The sequence below is a fragment of the Electrona antarctica genome, assembly GCF_951216825.1.
Source record: "Electrona antarctica genome assembly, chromosome: 19".
NCBI classification, from domain to species: domain Eukaryota; kingdom Metazoa; phylum Chordata; class Actinopteri; order Myctophiformes; family Myctophidae; genus Electrona; species Electrona antarctica.
Window position 1 is genome coordinate 10,239,278 of NC_136800.1, and position 22,291 is coordinate 10,261,568.

The window sequence follows — 22,291 nt, forward strand, 5'->3', positions numbered from 1 at the left end:
GCGGTTTGGAGAGACAGGGAGACTCCTGTTACTGAACAAACAGCGGTTTGGAGAGACAGGGAGACACCTGTTACTGAACAAACAGCGGTTTGGAGAGACAGGGAGACTCCTGTTACTGAACAAACAGCGGTTTGGAGAGACAGGGAGACTCCTGTTACTGAACAAACAGCGGTTTGGAGAGACAGGGAGACTCCTGTTACTGAACAAACAGCGGTTTGGAGAGACAGGGAGACTCCTGTTACTGAACAAACAGCGGTTTGGAGAGACAGGGAGACTCCTGTTACTGAACAAACAGCGGTTCCCAAACCTTTTTGGCCATGCATGCACCCCTTGTTACCTCCTGACCTAGCTGATGCACCCCCCCCCCCCCCCCCCACATGGAAATATAAATTGCATATTGCTATATAGAGACATACATTTCCTATTGATCCACATATATGCACGTATATGAACCTGAATATGGCATTTATATGCAGCATATGCTATATTCTGCATATACTTGCCATATATTGGCATAATATGTTAGTATATTTAAAATGGGTATCTTTGAAAAACAAAGAAGGGTCCCGCACACTGTCAGAAAACTTGCCAAAAATGTTGCTCTTTATTCAACGTTTCGGTCTATTCGACCTTCATCAGGACAGACTTTTTTAAACTTTGTTTTTATTTTTATTTTTTGGTGAACAGGTAGGTCGTGTTGGGCATCACAGTACATTTTGTAATTGTTACAAATCATGTGTTACCTTTATTCTACTGTTAACATTCATTATGTTACGGGTCATACAGTCCCAGGAGAGTAAGCGTCCCATAGTTGAATGGTTTCAGTCCTTCACTCCCGCAGTGACAGAGTTCATGATTGTTATACATCGGTATTCCATTTCTATTGTTATTAAGACAAAGCGATTTTCATATGTAATGTACAAGATAATGAAAAACAATGAAAGGAGGTGAAAAAAAACACATGAGCAATAAATACAGCAATGACATTGTTAATGACAAAGAGTAATGACAGTCCAATTGAGTAAGTATAAGTCAATAACCTCACCCCCCCCAACAGAAATATCCTCTGTTCACCTCTTATTCATACAAAGATCCTTCACAAAATGTCTATTCCCATGTATTTATCTGGTGTACTAAGATCCTCTGGTATGTTATTACACAGATAAATATTCAAATTAAATCTCGAAACCCATTATTGTGTTGATATCTGATACTATGTCTAGCCATATTTTTTTCTGGCTAGACAGTCCCAGAATACATGGTGGTGGTCAGCCATTGTATTACATTTTTTTTTTTACAATTTCCTGATTCCGGTGTCCAACTCTGAGTAATGAAGAACCTAATCATGTTTTTCCATGAACATTAATTCTCTCCATAGGCCAGAATTGTGGATGTCATATTACATACTGTATATTCAGCCAGTCCTCCTATGCGATTCCCATTCAATCTCTGTATCTCTTTATCTATCTTTTGATCCTTATACATTCTTTAAACCAGATGTTCAGGGGGACTTTCGTCCAGTTACTTAATTCTCATGAGTGCTTCCTCATGAGAGTCCTATCACCCAGTACTGCCTGGAGGGGAACATCCAATTGATTTATTTCTATTTCCTTCCATTTTGCATCATATTCCGGCAAAATATTATCATTGAGATAAATCAGCCCCAAACCAAGCTTGTTTTTTGTCTAAAAAGAAGAATCTGAGATATTTACGTTCTAAGATGCTCCACTCACTTTGCCATTCACTTTATGCATGTGCATACCCTCTATAGATAGATCTATTTCACTGAAACCGGTTTTGCTGACTTGCAAATTAGTTAAATGAGTGAATTTGAATTGAATTGAGTGGCCATTTGAAAACAAAGGCGACTTGCTATTTCCATAGCATTTGAGCATGTCTGGGCAAGCTCTATTGACCGAGTGGCCCAATGGACGCTATACGCTTCTGTCTACAACCTTTAAATACAGTCTGCACTTTATGCTTCGTACTTTGTCAATAGTACCCAGAGCATTATTACATATAATGTATAGGCCTAACTGTATGGCCTAACTGTATGGACATACATTACATATATGTCCATACAGTTAGGCTACTGTTAACAAAGGACTATAATAATACTAAGTAGTGTTTAATACAGTTGAGTATGGCAAAATTGTGCCGTTATAAAGCTGGAATGTAAGAAAGTAATTCGCCATTAAGAATTTGAAAAATAAAAAGGGTGACATGGGAGGTCTGTGTACCGTCATATGAGTTTAGAGATAAAAACGTACGTTTTATTCACCACTACATGTTTCAAGTTGTGTAAAGCAACTTACTATTTTATCAATTTTGAATGGCTCTAGCCCCTCCTATATTCAGCTATTAGTGTAGATTTTCGTCCATTGACAATGAATGGAGAATTTACGTCATGTGTCAAATAAGCAAATCAGCTTATTGTCTACTTTTGTCCTACACAAAGATTAAATTCCCATTGACAATGAATGGACAATTTTAGTGTCTGAGCAAATCGGCTTAGTGTCTATTTTTGTCCACACAAAATAAATGTGATAAATAAATTCCCTTTGACAATGAATGGACAATTTTACGTCATAGTGTCTGAGCAAATAGACAGTGTCTATTTTATGTCATGCTGATGTACGATGATAAGAGTGTTGTTTCAGCCAGTGGGTGATGATCAACCAGACTGGCTTTTGTGATGGGCCTTCAGGCCTTTCACATTGAAATTGGACAATGACTGTTTTCTAAACTGGAGGAAAGGTGTGAGGGGGTGTGAGAAGATGGGAGGAGGTGCAGGATTCTAAGTGTTATTGCAACACCTCCGCCCGCTGCCAGACTCCTGAATATAAAAGCCTCTTTCACCTTCAGCCCAAACTCACAACAACTTGCAGTCTTGCAGTGAGGGAGCCGGACACTGTCTTTCCACAGCTACAGAACAGTGAGGGAGGACACTGTCTTTCCACAGCTACTGAACACTGAACAGTGAAGGAGGACACTGTCTTTCCACAGCTACAGAACAGTGAAGGAGGACACTGTCTTTCCACAGCTACTGAACAGTGAAGGAGGACACTGTCTTTCCACAGCTACAGAACAGTGAAGGAGGACACTGTCTTTCCACAGCTCAGAACAGGACATAGTGTGTTTGTAGGGCCAACCAGCAGACTCTAATGGCTTCCAACAACTTGTCTTTTTCAGAAGAGGATTTTTCCTGTTCTGTGTGTTGTGACATCTTTAAAGATCCTGTTCTCCTGGCGTGTAGCCACAGCTTCTGCAAAGCCTGTCTGCAGGAATGGTGGAGACAGAAAGGAACACAGGAATGTCCAGTGTGTAAGAAAATACATAAAAAGAAAAAATCTCCACCCTGTAACCTGGTTCTGAAGAACCTGTGTGAGTCCTTCATACTGCAGAGACCTTTCAAGCGTCGGAGAACTTCATCAGGGTCTGATGATCTCTGCGGTCTGCATGCTGAGAAACTCAAACTGTTCTGTCTGGAATGTCAACAGCCAGTGTGTGTTGTGTGTCGAGATTCTGAAAGACACACCAACCACAGTTTCAGACCCATCGATGAAGCTGCTCTGGATCACAAGAAGGGAGTCCAGAAATCACTGAAGCCTTTACAGAAGAAACTGAAGATGTTTAATAACGTTAAAAAGAAAAGTGACCAAACAGCAAAACACATCAAGGTCCAGGCCTCGCTCACAGAGGGGCACATTAAGGAACGGTTTAAGGAGCTTCGTCAGTTTCTACAAGAGGAGGAGGAGGCCAGCATCGCAGCACTCAGGGTGGAAGAGCAGCAGAAGAGTCAGATGATGAAGGAGAACATTGAGGGTCTGAACAGAGACATATTAACCCTTTCACTCAACATCGATGCCATAGAGAAGGAGCTGAAAGCTGAACACATCGCATTCCTGCAGAACTACAAGACCACAATGGAAATGGTTCGGTTCACACTGCAGGACCCACGGCCAGTCTCTGGAGCACTGATAGACATGGCCGAACACCTGGGCAACCTGACCTTCAGAGTCTGGGACAAGATGAAGGACATTGTCTCCTACACTCCTGTCATTCTGGACCCCAACACTGCCTATCCAGGCCTCGCCCTGTCTGACGATCTGACCAGTGTGACTGGTCAGATGTGGTGTGGATATAATTTACGGCCGCTTCCTGACATCCCAGAGAGGTTTGACCACATGTCCATTGTCCTGGGCTCTGAGGGCTTTAACTCGGGGACTCACAGCTGGGACGTTGAGGTCGGGGACAATACAAGCTGGCGACTGGGCGTGCTAGCAGAGTCTTACCAGAGGAGTGGAGTGGGAGAGGGTCAACGCTGGTGTGTAGAGTTCTATCACGGCAAACACACGGCAGGGTCCGTGGCGGGGTCAGCCACCGTCAACCTCTCATTGAAGCGGAAACCTCAGAGGATCAGAGTCCAGCTGGACTGGAACGAAGGAAGGCTGTCATTCCGTGATCCTGATGCTAACGCACACATACACACCTTCACACACACTTTCACTGACACACTCTTTCCATACATTTTCACGAATGACCATAATCTCCCACTGAAGATATTACCAGGGAAGGTCATTGTAGGAGTGAAACGTTTTATTTCAGTGTAACTGGAACAATGCAGTTAGACATGATGATGATGTCTCAGTTTATAATCTGTATATGGTTGTGTTGTGGTCAATGATACCTCCTTCCAATGATAGTCACATTAACAAGTGTTTCCTATACTTTCCTAAAGCAGGTTCACCCAAATTGATAGGCCTACGTATTTGGCCGTGGACCCCCTTCTTAAAATATTTTGTGCCAGGAACCCCCATATCACCTAGAAGAGGACATTCTGATTGTTCCTGTGTGAACTTGTGTCTAATTATCAGGTTGTTTTAATATTAGATTTTCTTTACTGTAAATTGTCTTCATGCTCACTCAACTGATGTCCTGTTTAGCTGTTTTTCTTTTCCTACAGTCTCTTAAATGAGACGGGAGACTATAGCTGTTACTGATGTGTAATGGAACTGCATTCCTGAATAAAGTGTGACTATAGAACAACGATCTGAAGTCATGGTTGTTTTTTATAGTGAGGTAGTGGATGCATGTGTGATTCTAGTCTAGTCTTCTCACTGCAGGGTGTGTTGGCATCACATCTGTGACAAAAACTGGTGTGAAGTTGTTTATTTTAAGTAATAATGATATTCATAATGAATGTAATTAGAATAATTTTCACACATTTCGGTTGGTTTGTGCATTTTAATGAAGCTCAGCTACATTTAATTTGATTTATTCTCACAATAAAAAAAACAGTACAAAAAGGTAACATCATTAAAAGAAGGAAAAGAAAGTGCAGGTGAGAAAAGAAACCCATACAGGGTTTTCACCTAAGATAATAAACAATAATAGTAAGTTAGACAAAGTAATCAAACATAAGGTATGACAAACAACATATGCAATGTGTGTGTGCGTTAGTGTATGTGTGTCTGTGTCTGAGTATGCAGAACAAGGCTACATTATCTCTCTGCTGTCAGGAAGAAACCCCACAACAAAATGTAAATTTTTCAGGAAATGAACAAAGCAATACTGCCTCATCAAAGTTGGTGTTGTGACTTTATAGTGCATGATAGGGAAAGAGGTGGTGGAGTTAGCTGCTTTAGCAGACAGTTTGAGGGTCCAATGGAGTTAAGAGGTTTTGTCCCAAGTGCTTTTTACTACTTTCCATTGGTTCAATGTTGTTATGTTATATTTATATTATAACACACACAGTAGCTCAGTTCAATAGCACTGATTTACGAGGAAAAAAAATGGAGTTAGGTGGTTTCCCCCTGACAGCAACGATTATAGTAGAAGCAAGTGGAGAGGCTTGATTTATGAGGCTGGCCCTCAGTGGCAGAGTGAAGGTGAGCCACGCACACACACAGCTCTAGCCAGAGTTCAGCCATGCACTGATTGCACTCACTGCCTCTTTGTATGACATCGTCTTTCATGTTCAGGAACCATGTAGTTCAAACATTGAACTAATCCGTATCTGATCAGAATCCCATGATTTGAGATGCAGGATCAGAACAACTCTGACAAACTTCAAAGCCATTCATCATGATAGGATCACCCTGATCCAGATTCAGACTTTTCAAGTTTACCAGACATGATATCATTGCTTTTATCATACCTCGTAGGCCTTTCTATCTCCACCTGGTGGATAATGAGACACCTTAAAGGACCACTTCACCACTTTTCAACCTATCTTCATATACTAGGCCCTCACTAATAATCATGAAAAAATGGCGCAATCTTTTTCTACTTGGTCTGTGTCTCATAGGAGGGCTGTGGGCAGTTCAGAAACTGTCTTCCAGTGACGACATCGATGGGGAATACAAGCGAATAGAAACAGGCTATCTAGTCCTGAAAAGTTGCAATGCGAAAATGGAAGCCATCGTTCTCACGATAATGAAAATCTAAATATTTTTGTAAAAAAAATATTGTTTAAAAAAAATCTGCCTAATGATGATGTCACTGGAAGACGGTTTCTAAACTGCCCACAGCCGTCCTATGAGACACAGACTGAGTAGAAAAATCGTGCCATTTTTTCATGATTTATTAGTGAGGACCTATTATATGAAGATAGGTTGAAAAGTGGTGAAGTGGTCCTTTAAGTGAGACAGACAGCACAGCAACTTAGCCCCTCACTTCACACAGGTGTGTGGTAATTACAGGTTACACATACATTATGTATTCTCTCTACTCCACTCTACAGTACGTCCTAGAGAGAGTACAGAAAACGGCGTTGCTCCTCCGATGTGTGAGGTGCTTCTTTTCATCTGACAGTGAGGAGTATCACCATGCAGAATACCGGCAATTCTTTCATCATCATCATCATCATCATAACCTTTATTTAAACTCTGAGTACATTTGAGGGGCAGGCCCTCATTTTCAATGTAGCCGAATAGCCAAATTTGTTTTGGATCAAACTGATTTCCTGGTCCAATCGGATAACAAAGCGATCCCAATCCTGTTTTTGGTCTTGAACTATACCTAAAATCCGATTTTGATCCAGTCAAATATGAGGTTCAAAGCTTTTAACTTCTGGGCCCAGGCTATCAGATCCTGCATGTTAACACCTACAATATAGTCTCCCGAGATAGACTGGTGACTCACAATTTTCAAATGCTTCCGTCATACAGTCTGTACAATGGAAACGCTGTAAATCTAAGATAACAATAGTCAGCCATGCTGGGAGGAGCAGAACATTGAAATGAGCTCTGATTTCAACTCAGCCAGCAAGCATGCAGTTCTGAATTAATTTGAGATCTTAAAAAAAAGGATGCTAGAAGGAAATATAATAATTAATTGAAATTTTATCTTGACGGCATCCATGTCTTACGGTTCATTGACAGACGTCTGCCTTGACTGTGAAATGTATTGGTTTTACACTTGACATGACATGCACAATCTGTACAAACAATGTTTCACTCAGAATTTGGCAGTGTACGGTAGACTAGGAACCATGGAAATACAGCGTACACTGTACGCTGTATTTCCATGGTTCCTAGTCTACCTACTTGGGCCAGGATCACTGGCCAGATCACAATTATCCGCTCCCTGAGTGGTAGTAAACAAAAGTCTAAATTCGGCCAGTGCATGCCTGCCTTAATAAACAGCATTAATCCTAACCAAGTCATTGTGGCAACAGATGCCAGCCTCTGAGGCAGTGGCGTATCCAGGAATTACGTTTTGGGCAGGCAAGATCATGTGTTAATTGTCGTCTCCCCGCGCACAATCGTAGCACTAAATGTTTTCAAAGAGATATACCTGCCAGACGAGTAGTATACAAAGGCTGAAAGGCATGCATTTACATTCCAATGGGTGATTGAGGGTCGCGCTCTACCGCAACGGCCAATCAGCTGTCCATTAATAGTTCTCAGGTCTTGTTTTTGTCGTCTTTTTTTCCTCATTGTATGGATTTTGGCCAGGCCAGAAATGGATTTGGACAGGCGGACGCCTGCCCTCGCCTTATTGTAGATACGCCTCTGCTTTGAGGTGCTGGCCTTAATCTGGTAAGTTTTAATGTTTAACTGGAATCTTTCCGCGCGCGCACACACACACACACACACACACACACACACACACACACACACACACACACACACACACACACACACACACACACACACACACACACACACACAGTGAGACCAGGTCTCAGGCCTTATTTTGACTGTTTCCTGCACAAACTGGTACTGATTACACAGATCAAGATCACCTGTGGTGCTGACACCCAGTATGGGGCTAGAAGGAGGCATTAACTTATAAAACTGTCACTTGCCCACCTCGATGGTAGAGGAACAGATATTGCCAGATTTGCCACAAGAGAGGAGAAACTTCTTCTCCGCCATCAGACTCATGAACAGACATTGAACACTACAAGGCCCGGATTATATGGCCATATGTCTAAGGCCTTCTGCATTTTTGCACCTGAGATCTTGCACTTTCAGTAGTTGTGTTTAGAGATGTTAGTTTTAACCTGCACTTAGTTCTTTATACAGATTATTTGACACTAGACTGTAGCTGTTGTATGGTCCTTTAACGCACAATGAATTTCACGTGCCTTTTACCCTGTAACTGGTATTGTTGACAATAAAGTTGAACCTTGAACCTTGACCTTGGTAATGGCAAACATGGAGAAGTTTATTTGAGGAAGGGACGGACGGACGGACGGACAGACGGACGGACGGCAAAGGAAGGACGGACGGCCCAAACGAGCCCTGGAACAGACTGTTTTGCACAAGCCACTTTAGCACCGAGCTGGAAAGGGGAAAAAGGTGATACTTTTATTGTTGGTCAATCTTGTATGAGGGATATTGGTAATTAGTCTTATTGTTGTATGTATTGTCTGAGGGTTATTTATTTCTATATTGCATGTTGATATGATGGATTAAATATTATATAGTTTTGTGATTTATATGCTCATGGATGTTATGGAAAATTATGCCTTTTGATTATGGAATGTTATATTGATGTAGCCTATGTATGTTATGTCCTTTTTCCAGTTTCTACGTTGGGTTCTGAATAAAGAGAAACCTCAAACTCATCAGTCGGTCGGCTTTACCCAATTATTATCCAGCCGGTCCGCTACAGTCCAGTATCGGCTTTGAAATGTTTTTCCCTCTCACATCCAAGATCATGTGTACCCCCATTCACTCGCCATTAACTCCTCGAGAAAATGCTCTCATGTCTTCCTTTCTTCTCCTACTCCTTCTCAGCATCCTAACCATATTTAATGGCCTCTGTAAGTCGCACAAGGATAAAAATCATCTCCCTGGCTCAATGATCAAAAGGAAATGCTAAACTTGTAAACTAAACGCGTTTTATAGTCATATGAAAGATCTTATGAAGGAATTTAACGGCGTAGTTAAGGATGCACGAGTACAGTATTTCTCCAAACTAATTTCGGAACATTCCCGCAACCCAAGAATACTCTAGCACCATGGATAATTGCTAGGGGATAGTTGTTGTCAACCTTTTGTCTAGCTGATCAACTCTCCAGAGGAATGTGAAATGTTTATTCTATTTGATCCGCAGGATCAAATAAACCCACTCTTATACCGGAGGCTAAATTGCCTGCATTTTTTCATGTATACATACACTATCTGTAGAAACCTTGACAGACATTATGTTACATAATAACATAACATATTATGAAATAAGTGATGGATCCAGAATGTTGTGCATTTAAAGCTGCTATAATCAATATTATGTTAATGACCTTTATTTTTTTTGTGTATTTAGAAAAATGTAGTCTCTGTGACATATCTAGGGCCCACAATCTGCATTCAAAGACTTTCCTAGAAGCTTTGCCATTGGTCGATTTGCCTGTCTACTTCCTGATTGGTTAGTCATTTCGACCGGGTTTTTTTCAACCAATGACAAAGCTTCTAGGAACTTCTTTGAATGCAGATTGTGGGCCCTAGATATGCCACAGAGACTACATTTTTCTAAATACACAAAAAAAAGAAAGAAAGGTCATTAACATTTTGACATAATATTGATTATAGCAGCTTTAAATGCACAACATTCTGGATCCATTTCTTATTTCAGACATTATGTAACATAATGTCTGTCAAGGTTTCTACAGATAGGCCCTCATTTATCAACCGTGCGTACGCCAAAATATGGGTGTACGCCGAAATTACCGCAATTTTCGGCATTTATCATTTGCGCCAACGTTTGATTTTGAACTTGAGCCAAGACAAAAACCACGTCTGGTCGGGAGCTGTCGTACGCTTTGTCCTCACCTGTTTTTCTGTCGTAGAACAGCGGAGCAGCATTGTTTGACCAGCTGAGAGGCTGTCACAGGCATCGAAACATATGTATTCACTCCTAAAATGTTTATATAAAACTGTATGTATATGGGCTAAATGTAAAAAAGAAAAAGAAAAGGAAAAAAGGAATAGGCCTACATCAACGATGTGTCTGTGTCATATGAAATTGGTAGGAGATTACCAACTTTACAAGCAGTTAAAATCGCGCAATTAAAACAATGTTGCAAGTTTAGATGCTTAAGCCATTTAAACAGTGTTTTGCATGAGCGCATGCAAAACACCTCCTGGAATAGTTAACTGGATCGAGAGTGCATGCTGCTATAGTCAAGTCTACCAACCAACGGGTAGGCTATAGTGCAATCTACAGCCATGTCTTTGTAACTCGTCAGGATAAACCCGACGTGTCGCTCGAATGCCAAAATGTGCCGTGCCGGCTTGCCAGCGCAAAATTGGGGACCGCTGACCGCATCGGAGTTAGGTATAGGCTAAACCACCCAGCCAGGCTGCCAGCCCACCAGTGCCAGTGTGCCACATGAGGCTGGTTTAGGCTGCACATTTATATAATTGTCAGTTGACACTAGCCCAGCCACTGCACCGACTACTGCGACTAGCGAGGTAATCTAAATAGATTGTCATAAACGTGCATGGTCGCGGTGTCATGAACGGACCATGCACAGTGATAGAGACAGACAGGAGAGGAGAGGAGAGGAGGAAAACAGCAGCGTGTGTGTGCGCCTATTTGTTATTTAATTCATTGTTCACATGCAGGTTCAGATTTTCGTTCAGTAATATATTGTTGTAGGCTATATTAAATGAATAAATACTTTAATAATTTAATATAGGCTACAACTAACAACACACGGCAGGCGCGTAGCGCGGATCAAATGATTGACTGGGCAAATTAGCATGGGGGGGGGGGGGGGGCGCATCCCCGGCCGTGTGAAGTGTGAACTGTGAACGGTTTGGGGAACCATTTTAAAACAAAGGCGGCTTGCATGCTGTGGTTTACTAACCAGAAATGTGCACACAATTAAGGCTCAAAGTTGGGCCAGCTCTAAACTGACTGGGCCACGGCCCGTATGTGCGTATGTGCGTATGTGCGTGTGTGCGTGTGGGCAGCAAGGCAAGCGAGGCGAGAGGAGAAACAGACAGGGTACTATACAGCTACAGCTTTATTTAATTCATACAGGTGTTCGTTCTTTATTTATTTAAGATAGGCTACAACAAACCAGTTGGACTTGCAAGTTGCGTGTGCGTGCGTGCGTCTGTGTGTGTATGAGAGTGGGGGTGACTTTTTTATTGACTTTTTTCCTCATGTAACTATGGTTTCCAAGGTCGTACTGCAGTTGTTCATGTCGCAAAAACGAGGGCGAGGCTTGATTTCATAGGGCGTGCCAGATAGATTTCAGCCGTCACATTTATAAACGTCCGAACGAAATTAAGGAAGAAACAGCTGTCTGCGATCACTTTGTAAATGCCGACCCGACGTGGGTGTACTACGAATCCTACACTCGAATTTGGGGCAGATTTTACACTCGATTGATAAATGAGGGCCATAATGTCTGTCAAGGTTTCTGCAGATAATGTCTGTCAAGGTTTCTACAGATAATGTCTGTCAAGGTTTCTACAGATAATGTCTGTCAAGGTTTCTACAGATAATGTCTGTCAAGGTTTCTACAGACAGATGCCTCCGGTATAAGAGTGGGTTTATTTGATCTTCAATCTTTGATCTTCTACTTTCTAAAGAATAAAATAAACATTTCACATTCCTCTGGAGAGTCGATCATAACTGTGCTAGACAAAAGGGAGCATTTTTACTAAAACAAAAAAAGTCATTAAAATTTTGACTTATAGCAGCTTTAAGCCTGCCCACATCCAACCACTTAAAAACAAACCAAAAATCTTCCTCAGTACAGTTAGACCATCTCCAAATGTACATTCTTATCCAGTTTTAGAGAACGTTGTGTATAAACGGCAGTGACTACTACTACCAATAATAATAACCTATATGAAAAATTCCAATCTGGTTTTCACCAATGCCACAACGGTGAGTCACTGCTTCTCACATACTCCAGCTGAAGCCTGATTTATAAGTTAATCCGCTACTTGGTTGCATCGTGTCTCGCACCAAAAATAGCTAAAAAAATAGCTGATTTATTTCATGACACATGATTTATACATTAAGTATGAATCACTTTGATCTTAGTGCTGCATTTGACACAACTGAACATGCCGGCATCGGAATTTCTGTTGTGATATCAGGTTCTGCTATTATAAGTGGTTAATTTACCAGACCTGTAGATTTAAATTTGTTTTACATTATTCCGTATCCACTTGGGCAAAAGTGTCTACAATTATGGCTGGGTTTTCATATTATTCTCGTTCTACATGGTGTCATTAGTCTATATTGTCTGTAAGCACAACATACATTTCCACTGAAGGAGGGACAGCGTGGCCTGGGAAGACCCCTTCTCCGCTTCAGAGACACCCTGAAGGCCAACCTCAGGAACTGCAACATTGATGCAGCAAACTGGGAGGATACAGTTGAGCTGCCGACAGATACATAACAGTAATTTTATTTGGCCCTAGCTTCACCGGCGCCACTGCAATGATTCAACATTAAATTGGTGTCTTTAGCTGCTAACGGAAAGCCTACAGCCGGAAATTCATGCGGGTGCTTTGATCTTAACATTGATCCTATTTTTAACACCCAGGAAAATAACATTGTGCAGTCCTGATTGTTATAGTTTTTTACCTGCTAAGAGTTTTTAATGATTAGCAGGTAAAAAAGAAAGAAAGAAATCGGACAATGGCTGACAACAACGTCAATATGTAGGAAATGTCCATATTTTCGGGGCAAAATCGCTAGACTGTCAGAGAGGTAGTGCAACTTTGATTTGAAAACTACTGATTGCTTTACCATTGTTCTGGGTTGTGTGACTGCTTTGTCTTATTATGACTCCACCGGGGTTGTCTGCCCGTCCCATTCTCGTGAATGCAATATCTCAGGAACATCTTGAGGGAATTTATTCAAATTCGCCTGTGATTATATTTTGGTGGTCAAGGTCACTGGTGGTCAAGGTCACTGTGACGTCATAAAACATGCATTTTCTTTGGGCCATAACTCAATGTGTAATAGTGAAAATGTTGGTAAAGGTCACATCAACTGATGGACCTAATTACATTTTGGTAATCTACATCTTAATTAATTGAATATACCTTAACGTAATTTAAGTAATTTTCGCCAACCCGAGGCGGGGGTTGGCGAAAGGGCCTTTCTGTGTGGAGTTTGCATGTTCTTCCCGTGTCCCCTAGGGTAGGTACCCTCCCAAAAAACATGCAGTAATCGTGGTCTCTAAACTGCCTCCCCTGGCCAGCCGGGGCGCCTGATGGAGGGGAAAGGAACTGGTTGGAATAACGTGTTCCTTCCACGCGCTACGTCCAACCAGGGAAACTCCCAACTGTCTGGTGTAAAGGAGCAACTTGGACACTCATGCATGAAGGAAGCATGAGTTCAAGTCCGTTGCTCTCCCCAGGTTGGCGGAGGATGTGTACTGTAGACCAGTGGTGTCATGCTCATAGAACGCAGTACCACGCCGTGGTGCCAGTAATCTTTTGACGCGCACGCACAGGGACGGAACGGTGCACGTGCGTGCACGCTAGAGCGCGTCCCCCTATTCAAGAGAAGTCACCACCAAGACGCACCAAGTACCCAGTGGTCTAGGTTTACTGGCGCGGCTGGCGCCCACCTCCCCCTATTTTCCCACCGTGTCAAGTACCGCGCCGAATTCAACTTTTGGGACTCTCCTACGCCGGTCACAAACTCTTTTATCTCTGCCCGTCAAGCTAACTGCAACTCGATATACTCCAGCCTCAGGAACAGAAACATCTATCTTGTCTCCAGTTAACTCAGAATCTACAGCAGCCAGGCTGTTGCAGTAACTAAAACCAGACGAGCATGAGAACATTAAACCAATTTGAGCCTCCCTTCATCACAGAGCTTTTAACCCATTCAGGCCTGACGTCGAAATTAAAAAAAAAAAGTTTTCTAAATCATGACAATTTTCGGAAAGATTTGAGGCACATTTTAACGATTTTTCAAAAATAGCAGATCTACAAGTTCATAGCGCGCCACTCGGTGGCGCGCTATGAGCTTGTAGATCTGCTATTTTTCAATAGCTAAATTATAACAATGTTTAAAACACCAAAAGGGGTTCCCGCCCCAAAATGGGTTAATGGTTAATGTGGTTAAACGCTAACGTGACATGGATGCGTTCCAGGTCTCAATGGATTAAGCAAGAGGGCGGCCTTATTAATCCTCGGGCAATGCCCTCAGATAAGATTTGATAAAGTCACTGTCGGTGGAAGCCTTGCATGTCCAAAATGTTTCAGGAAATGTAAAAAAGGGTGTTCCAATTGATCCAATGTAGTTATTTAGTCACAAGCTCTTGTTGATATACGTTTGTATGCTGTAGCCTATAAATAAAATATTCTGTGGATCTTGAAAGATTAATAAAAACGCTGACAGCTGCATGGCTGAAGAATGTTCTAGAGAAACTATCCGGCAGTAAATCAGTTAGTTATTAGTAGGTTGACAAAGGTCAAGGCCACTGTGACCTCACGAAACATGTTCATTACATTCCTTGAAATTCTTCAAGTATGATTGATATATTGCAGTCAATGAGTCTGTACAACTACAGACACAGACAGTGGCAGGGGCGTAACTACCGTGACGCCGACAACGCGACTGCGTGGGGGGCCCCAGAGGCAAGGGCCGGGGGTTGTCGGGGCCACTCGCTGATCAGCCTGCGTCAGGGCCCAGTGACGTCTAGTTACGCCACTGGACAGTGGGAGATACTAATCCAAGTGGCATCGCTCTTCCACGTCATTCAATGAATGGAATCACAAGGCAGAAGCAGCGTTAGAGTGGTCAGGTGGAGCACATGCAGTCTGCGTGGGTGCATAATGTACAGTACATACAGTAGACAGCTGATGAATGTGACATCTTTGTCTTTGCAGGAGAGTGACAATTGATGTAGTTCATTTGATAAATCAAAACAGAACACTGTGGTCTGGAAACAGTGGTCTCTTAATACAAATTAAATGCATCCATTTATGTTCAGATCATATCACATATTCTTCATCCAGTCTGATTCTGTCAGTCTGAAGGACAACTTTGGGTTTTTTTCAAACAAGGTTCATGTTTTAGGTTGTTATTAGAGAAAGTAAAAGATGAGTATTATATTAAAACGGTTTTGTCCCAAGGAGTCCCTCCCTATACCGGTGTGGTTTGGGCTCTAAAAGCGCACAAGCTGGAAATGTCACAGCCAGGGCTCGACGCTTAGCAGTTTTCCAAGTAGCACGTGTGCTACTAAGTTGAAAAATCTAGTAGCACACAAATTATTTTAGGAGCACGATGAAAAATGATGTGTTTTTGAGGGGCGCTAGCCCCTCCTATATACAGCTTTTGTCCCCACACATCTCAAAATTTGCCATTAACAATGAAAGGGGAATTCAGGTAGAATGTCTGCTAAATCTTGTCCCCACACGTCTCAATATTTGCCATTGACAATCAACAGAGACATTAGGTCAAAACTCTGCTAAATATGACATAAATTAAACATCAAAACATTAACCCATTCAGGCCTGACGTCGAAATTTAAAAAAAAAAGTTTTCTAAATCATGACAATTTTCGGAAAGATTTGAGGCACATTTTAACGATTTTTCAAAAATAGCAGACCTACAAGTTCATAGCGCGCCACTCGGTGGCGCGCTATGAGCTTGTAGATCTGCTATTTTTCAATAGCTAAATTATAACAATGTTTAAAACACCAAAACGGGTTCCCGCCCCAAAATGGGTTAATGGTTAATGTGGTTAAACGCTAACGTGACATGGATGCGTTCCAGGTCTCAATGGATTAAACGCCATTGACATTGAAGGGAAAATGTATGTCATATGTAAACGATCAAATCAGCTAACCAATCACAGGCAACAGGCATTCTGATTGGCCAGTATATGAGATAATTTCTGATGATGTATGATGACAGCACTTATTGGGTGCAATTGCCCAGCACCTGCCCAATTTATAGGGTGTCCTTCTTTTTCCATGCTGTTGAAGGGTATGATGATTTCTATGCAGCATTGGCACTTGACAGAAAGTATATGGATGTCCCCTTGCTTTGAAACAGGCAGAGCGAAGCACTCTAGTCCAATCAGCATCCTCGTTGACACCCATCTATCAGGACTGTCTGAGGGCCTGCTGCTGCTACTGCCACAATAAAACTCAGTCACAGACACCGTTCATCTGAAAAACCTCCCGACAGCCGTGAACATATATTTCCCTCAAGAAGATACAGGACAATGCCACGCTTAGTTACATAATACAGGTTACAGGTACAGACAGTAGGCTGACAGGAAACGGGAGAGAGATGGGGGAAGACATGCAGTAAAGGCCGTGTCGGGCTCGGGAGTCGAACCCGCGGCACACTGCGACTGGATTACCAGTCGGGTGCCCAGACGGTTACGCCACCGCCTGGGCAGGTACAGATATTCTGAGAATATCGGCATTTGAAATCTCTGCATTTGGAAATAAAATTAATTCTTTAGAGCTGTTGGGACGTGTAGTACTAGTCATAATCAATTTAGTACTGTTCGATCAGCAAAGTTATTTCGTTTTAATCAATTTTCGCACGCACGCACGAATACACGCACACACACAGAGATGCACAGACACAGTGCGATATATATATACTGTCTAGTTACATAGTTGTCCATTGACACAAACATATTATAACGTGAACGAGCAGACTGTATAGCACTTATCACTGGACAATGTCCTGACTTGTTCCATCGGTCCATTCATTTCTCAAGCAGCTTAGAATGGCTGATATCGTCACTGTGGGCATGCGGAAACCTTGCATCTCCCTTTTCTTTTTGTTCGTAAATTAACAGTTCTAGTGCCGCTAATTGTTTGATCCAGTGTTCCGCCGCTGCATAATACGCTATTCCCGCTATTTGTTTAATGCGTTTAATTCTCTGTTTTAAAATAATTAAAAATAAACAGCGCATTTATCCGGGTCCTGATGACGAGGCCGTCGCGTTATGATGACGAAACCGGAAATCAAGTCATCATCTGGGCTGCTAGGGCTTCTGGGAAATTGAGCCCAATGCAAGTGGACGGGGGGTTTGTTTGGACTACAACTTGCTCTGCACTTTGGTTTCGTTTCGCATTGTCATGGCCGCTGGTGCATCTGATCATAACAAGACGAACGACCATTTTTTACCGGATTTTCGTGGTTGAAAGCTGCAAATACTTACTCCAAAGGTAATAAAACAATGTCGGCAGCGTTGGATATTTGATTAAAAGGTGGGTTCCGCGGGGTATGGCGTCAAACTGTTAATGTGCGACTTTGTCATATACGACAGTGTCACACAAAAGTTGCAAAAGCGGTGTGATGAGTTGTGAGCTTTTAGATCAGCAATTCTTTGCTACTTTTGAATTATTATTATTTATTTTTTAAGATTTGTTTTGGGGCTTTTCTGTCTTTATTTTGGATAGTAGTAGTGGAGAGAGAGAGAGAGAGACGCAGGAAAGGTCGTCAGGCTTGGGAATCAAAACTGCGACACGCTGCCGGGCTGCTTTAGAGCATATATGTCAAACTCAAGGCTTGCGGGCCAAATCAGGCCCGTGAATGAATTATCTTTGGCCCGCGGAATGATATTTAATTGGTATTAGAACTGGCCCTCTGGTATATTGCACGGACCACCATAATACTACAAGTCCGACAAAGCACTGCGAGTGCATTGGCACATATCACATACTATGAAAGCAGTGCTTGGTGAGGATCATAGAACAGGAAACTGAGCTTAATAATAATGCATTTTCAGTTTGAAATGCATTTACTTTTTTGCTGTTTGCCTGGGACGTCCTCATGACCGCGGTGCCCGTGTGTTGAAACACAGTCCGGCCCTCGAATTTCTTTATTTTGGCTCACTGTGTATTTGAGTTTGACATCCCTGCTTTAGAGCCTATGGCCCTCATTTATCAATCGAGTGTAAAATCTGCCCCAAATTCGAGTGTAGGATTCGTAGTACACCCACGTCGGGTCGGCATTTACAAAGTGATCGCAGACAGCTGTTTCTTCCTTAATTTCGTTCCGACGTTAATAAATGTGACGGCTGAAATCTATCTGGCACGCCCTATGAAATCAAGCCTCGCCCTCGTTTTTGCGACATGAACAACTGCAATACGACCTGGAAACCATGGTTACAGGAAAAATAAAGTTCCCCTCGCTTGCATAAGTTGCCTTTCTGCCCCCTCTCATACACACAAACACACACACACACACACACACACACACACACACACACACACAGACGCACGCACGCACACGCAACTTGCAACTTGTTCATCTTCATCTTAAATAAATAAACCTGCATGAATTAAATAAAGCTGTAGCCTACCCTGTCTGTTTCTCCTCTCGCTTCGCTTCCCCCCTGTCCGCCTCACCCCCCCCGCACGCATGCACGCACATATCGCAATTTGCAAGCAACTGTCACTGTGTGTTGTTAGTTGTATATTCAATTATTAAAGTATTTTTAATTTAATATACAACAAGAAATATTAGTGAACGAAAACCTGAACCTGTGAACCATGAATTAAATAACAAATAGGCACACACACACGCTGCTGTTTTGCATAGGTGCTCCTCCTGTCCTGTCTGTCTCTCTCTATCACTGTGGTCCGTCCGTGACACCGTGATCAACTGACCAGCACGTTCGACGATTTAAATTGCCTCGCAGTCGCTGCAGTGGTTGGGCTGTCAACTGTCAAATCAATTATATGAATATTGAAGCCAAAACCGTAGCCTCATGTGGCATGCACTGGACAGTGGTGGTGGTGGTGGTGGGCTGCAGGCTGGGTTAGCCTATACTATCTCCGATGCGTTCCCACTTGCGCTGGCACGACACATTTGGCATTCGAGCGACGCGTCGGGTTTATTAAACGAGGAGGAGATTGCACATACCGTAACTCCAGAAAGACATCGGCCTGCTGTAGATTATAGGCTACAGTAGGCTACCCACGTTGGGACTCTCCGCAGCTGCAGCACTGCACTAGCCTATAGTACTCTCCAACGTCCCGTCATGGAAATATTTCAGCACAGACAGCCCAAATCCTCGCATGTATGCGCTCATGCAAAACACTGTTTAAATGGCTTAAGCATCTAACTTGCAACATTGTTTTTAATTGCGCGATTTTAATTACTTGTAAAGTTGGAAATCTCCTAATTTCATATGACACAAAGACACATCTTATATGTATTTAGCCCATATATACCTATACAGTTTTATATAAACATTTTAGGAGTGAATACATATGTTTAGATGCCTGTGACAGCCTCTCAGCTGGTCAAACAATGCTGCTCCGCTGTTCTACGACAGAAAAACAGGTGAGGACAAAGCGTACGACAGCTCCCGACCAGACGTGAGTTTTGTCTTGGCACAAGATCATTTTTAATCTTTGGCGCAAATGGTAAATGCCGAAAATTGCGGTAATTTCGGCGTACACCCATATTTTGGCGTACGCACGGTTGATAAATGAGGGCCTATATGTGGTTGTGCCTTAACCGCTAGGTCATCGCCGGTTACGGCATCAAGGCATCCAGCCAAAATACATTTTTATCGACTAAATCACCTGTAGATTTAGTCGACTAAAATCTTATATTTAGTCGACTAAAACTAGACTAACACGAAAACATTCCGGGTGACTAAAATGTGAGAGACTAATGACTAAAACTAAGATAGAAATCTCCTGCCAAAAACAACACTGGTCGGTACAGTATAGTATTTAGTACTTAAATTACTAAGTTGGAGGTATTTGTACTTTAATTTACTTCTACTGCACTACATCTCAGAGGCAAATATTTTACTTATACTCCACTACATTTATTTGAAAACTTTAGTTACTTTTATTTATTATTACAAAACAAACGATATTCATTTTGACCATTTGAAAAGCTTGAGCTTGTAGATCTGCTGTTTTCAAAAGATTTCTATACATTTGAAAACTTGAAGGGACATTATGCACAATGAGTACTTTTACCTTTGTTATACTTTAAGTACATTTCGATGCCAATACGTTTGTACTTTCACTCAAAGTACATTTTTAATTCTGAACCTTTACTTGAAACGGAGTAGTTCTACATTGCAGTATTGATACTTTTACTTAATCCATTGAGACCTGGAACGCATCCATGTCACGTTAGCGTTTAACCACATTAACCATTAAGTAAAAGTACTTAAGTAAAAGTACTTTTCCCCACCAGTGGTATTTGGACATCTTCAGCTCCGTACTGCAGTATCAGTATGCAGGGGAGAAAGCTCAAGAGCAACAGGTGTTGATGGCGGGCCATTAATTGCTTCACCTATCAATGGGCAGCCAGACTCAGTGGCCCGAGAAATGAAATGCAAGATGGATGAGATGGATGGGCATTTGGATTCACGCAGTCACTTCTTCATTAAGGTGCAGAGGGACATCTAGACAATGACGGAGAGTGGTAATGTTAATAATGGCAGCCTCTGAGATTGGAAGCCTGTGATATTGTTATTTATTCCAAGTTCCAAAGAGCTGCCAGCCAGCAAAGTAGTGCTGTGGGAACCAACACACGTATACGGGCACCGGTCACGAGGACGTACGTCCCACATTAACATGTGTGCTCAAGAAAGACGCAGGAGCACAAAGCTCCAACGAGCTGTATGGCCAGATGTATGAGAACCGGGATGACTGGAAGTAATAATGAATTGCATTTTTAATAATGAATTGCATTTTTATAGCGCTTTTCCAAGTGCTCAAAGCGCTTTACAATGGTTCATTCATTCATACATTGGGAGTAATAGTGGAGGGCTTGTCTGAGGACGACAGAGTGATCAGTGGTTCCCAAAGTCTTTCATGTCAAGGACCCCCAAATGGACACGACCGTAATTAGCTCGCGGACCCCATTTGAAAACACATGCCTTAGTGGCAGCGGTGGCCGAACGGATAGCAGAGCGGTCTTGATACCGGAAGGTCGCCAGTTCGAATCAGCGGTCCGACACGTTAAAATTACCACCGCTGAAGTGCCCTTGAGCAAGGCATTGAACCACTACGATGAAATGTGTTCTATGAGCAGGGCCTGGCTGGAAACAAGTTCTTGAGCTTAGCCCAGATACCCTGGGTAAATATAGTAATCATTTCATTTCATTTCATTTGCAGGGACACCCCCATAATAGAAGATTTTTACGGCTCTAGCAGTGATTCTCAACCCGTTAATTGTCAAGGACCCCCAGTTTGACATGCATTAGTCTACGGACTCCCCATGTAATGGCATTTCTATCTCTGGGACCCCCCAATTTATATTGTAAAATCAATGTGAATTTAACTCTGTGAGAGTGTACGAATGGAACCAAATGGACCCTATCACTCACTGGTTCCAATTAAACTATCATTTAGCTGGGACCCCCTGGAAGTATCTCAAGGACCCCTGGGGGTCCCCGGACCCCACTTTGGGAACCACTGACCTAGACAGTGATGGGAATGTTTTCAGTCTGCTTATATGATTAATGAACTTCATGTGGTCAAGTCCACGTTGATGCTTCAATTACAGTAGCTTAACCCATTCAGGGCGGGAACCCCTTTTTGGTGTTTTAAAGCATTATGTTTTAGCAGATCTACAAGCTCATAGCGAGTAGATAGTGAAAATGTGCCTCAAATCTTTGAATATATATGATTACAGAGTGAACATTTTAACTCAAATCTTTGCTACTGGAAGGTCCCTGGAACAACATATTTTCAGATTACCCAATTACATTTGATAATAATAATAATAATGAATTCCATTTTTATAGCGCTTTTCCAAGTGCTCAAAGCGCTTTACAATGGTTCATTCATTCATACATTGGGAGGTGAAGCGGCGAACAGTCGACGCCAGCATCCTCACTTCC

General features: G+C 42.2%; 1 protein-coding gene across 1 annotated transcript; it reads left to right on the forward strand.

The window, feature by feature from the left end:
• Positions 1–768: 768 nt before the first annotated feature.
• LOC306943836 (E3 ubiquitin-protein ligase TRIM35-like) lies at positions 769–4,613 on the forward strand (the record flags this gene model as incomplete). The annotated part of the gene is made up of 3 exons (XM_079530359.1): positions 769–869; positions 3,257–3,384; positions 3,523–4,613. 3 exons carry the CDS (start codon positions 769–771, stop codon positions 4,611–4,613), a joined length of 1,320 nt encoding a protein of 439 aa, XP_079386485.1.
• Between the last annotated feature and the right edge of the window lie 17,678 nt (positions 4,614–22,291).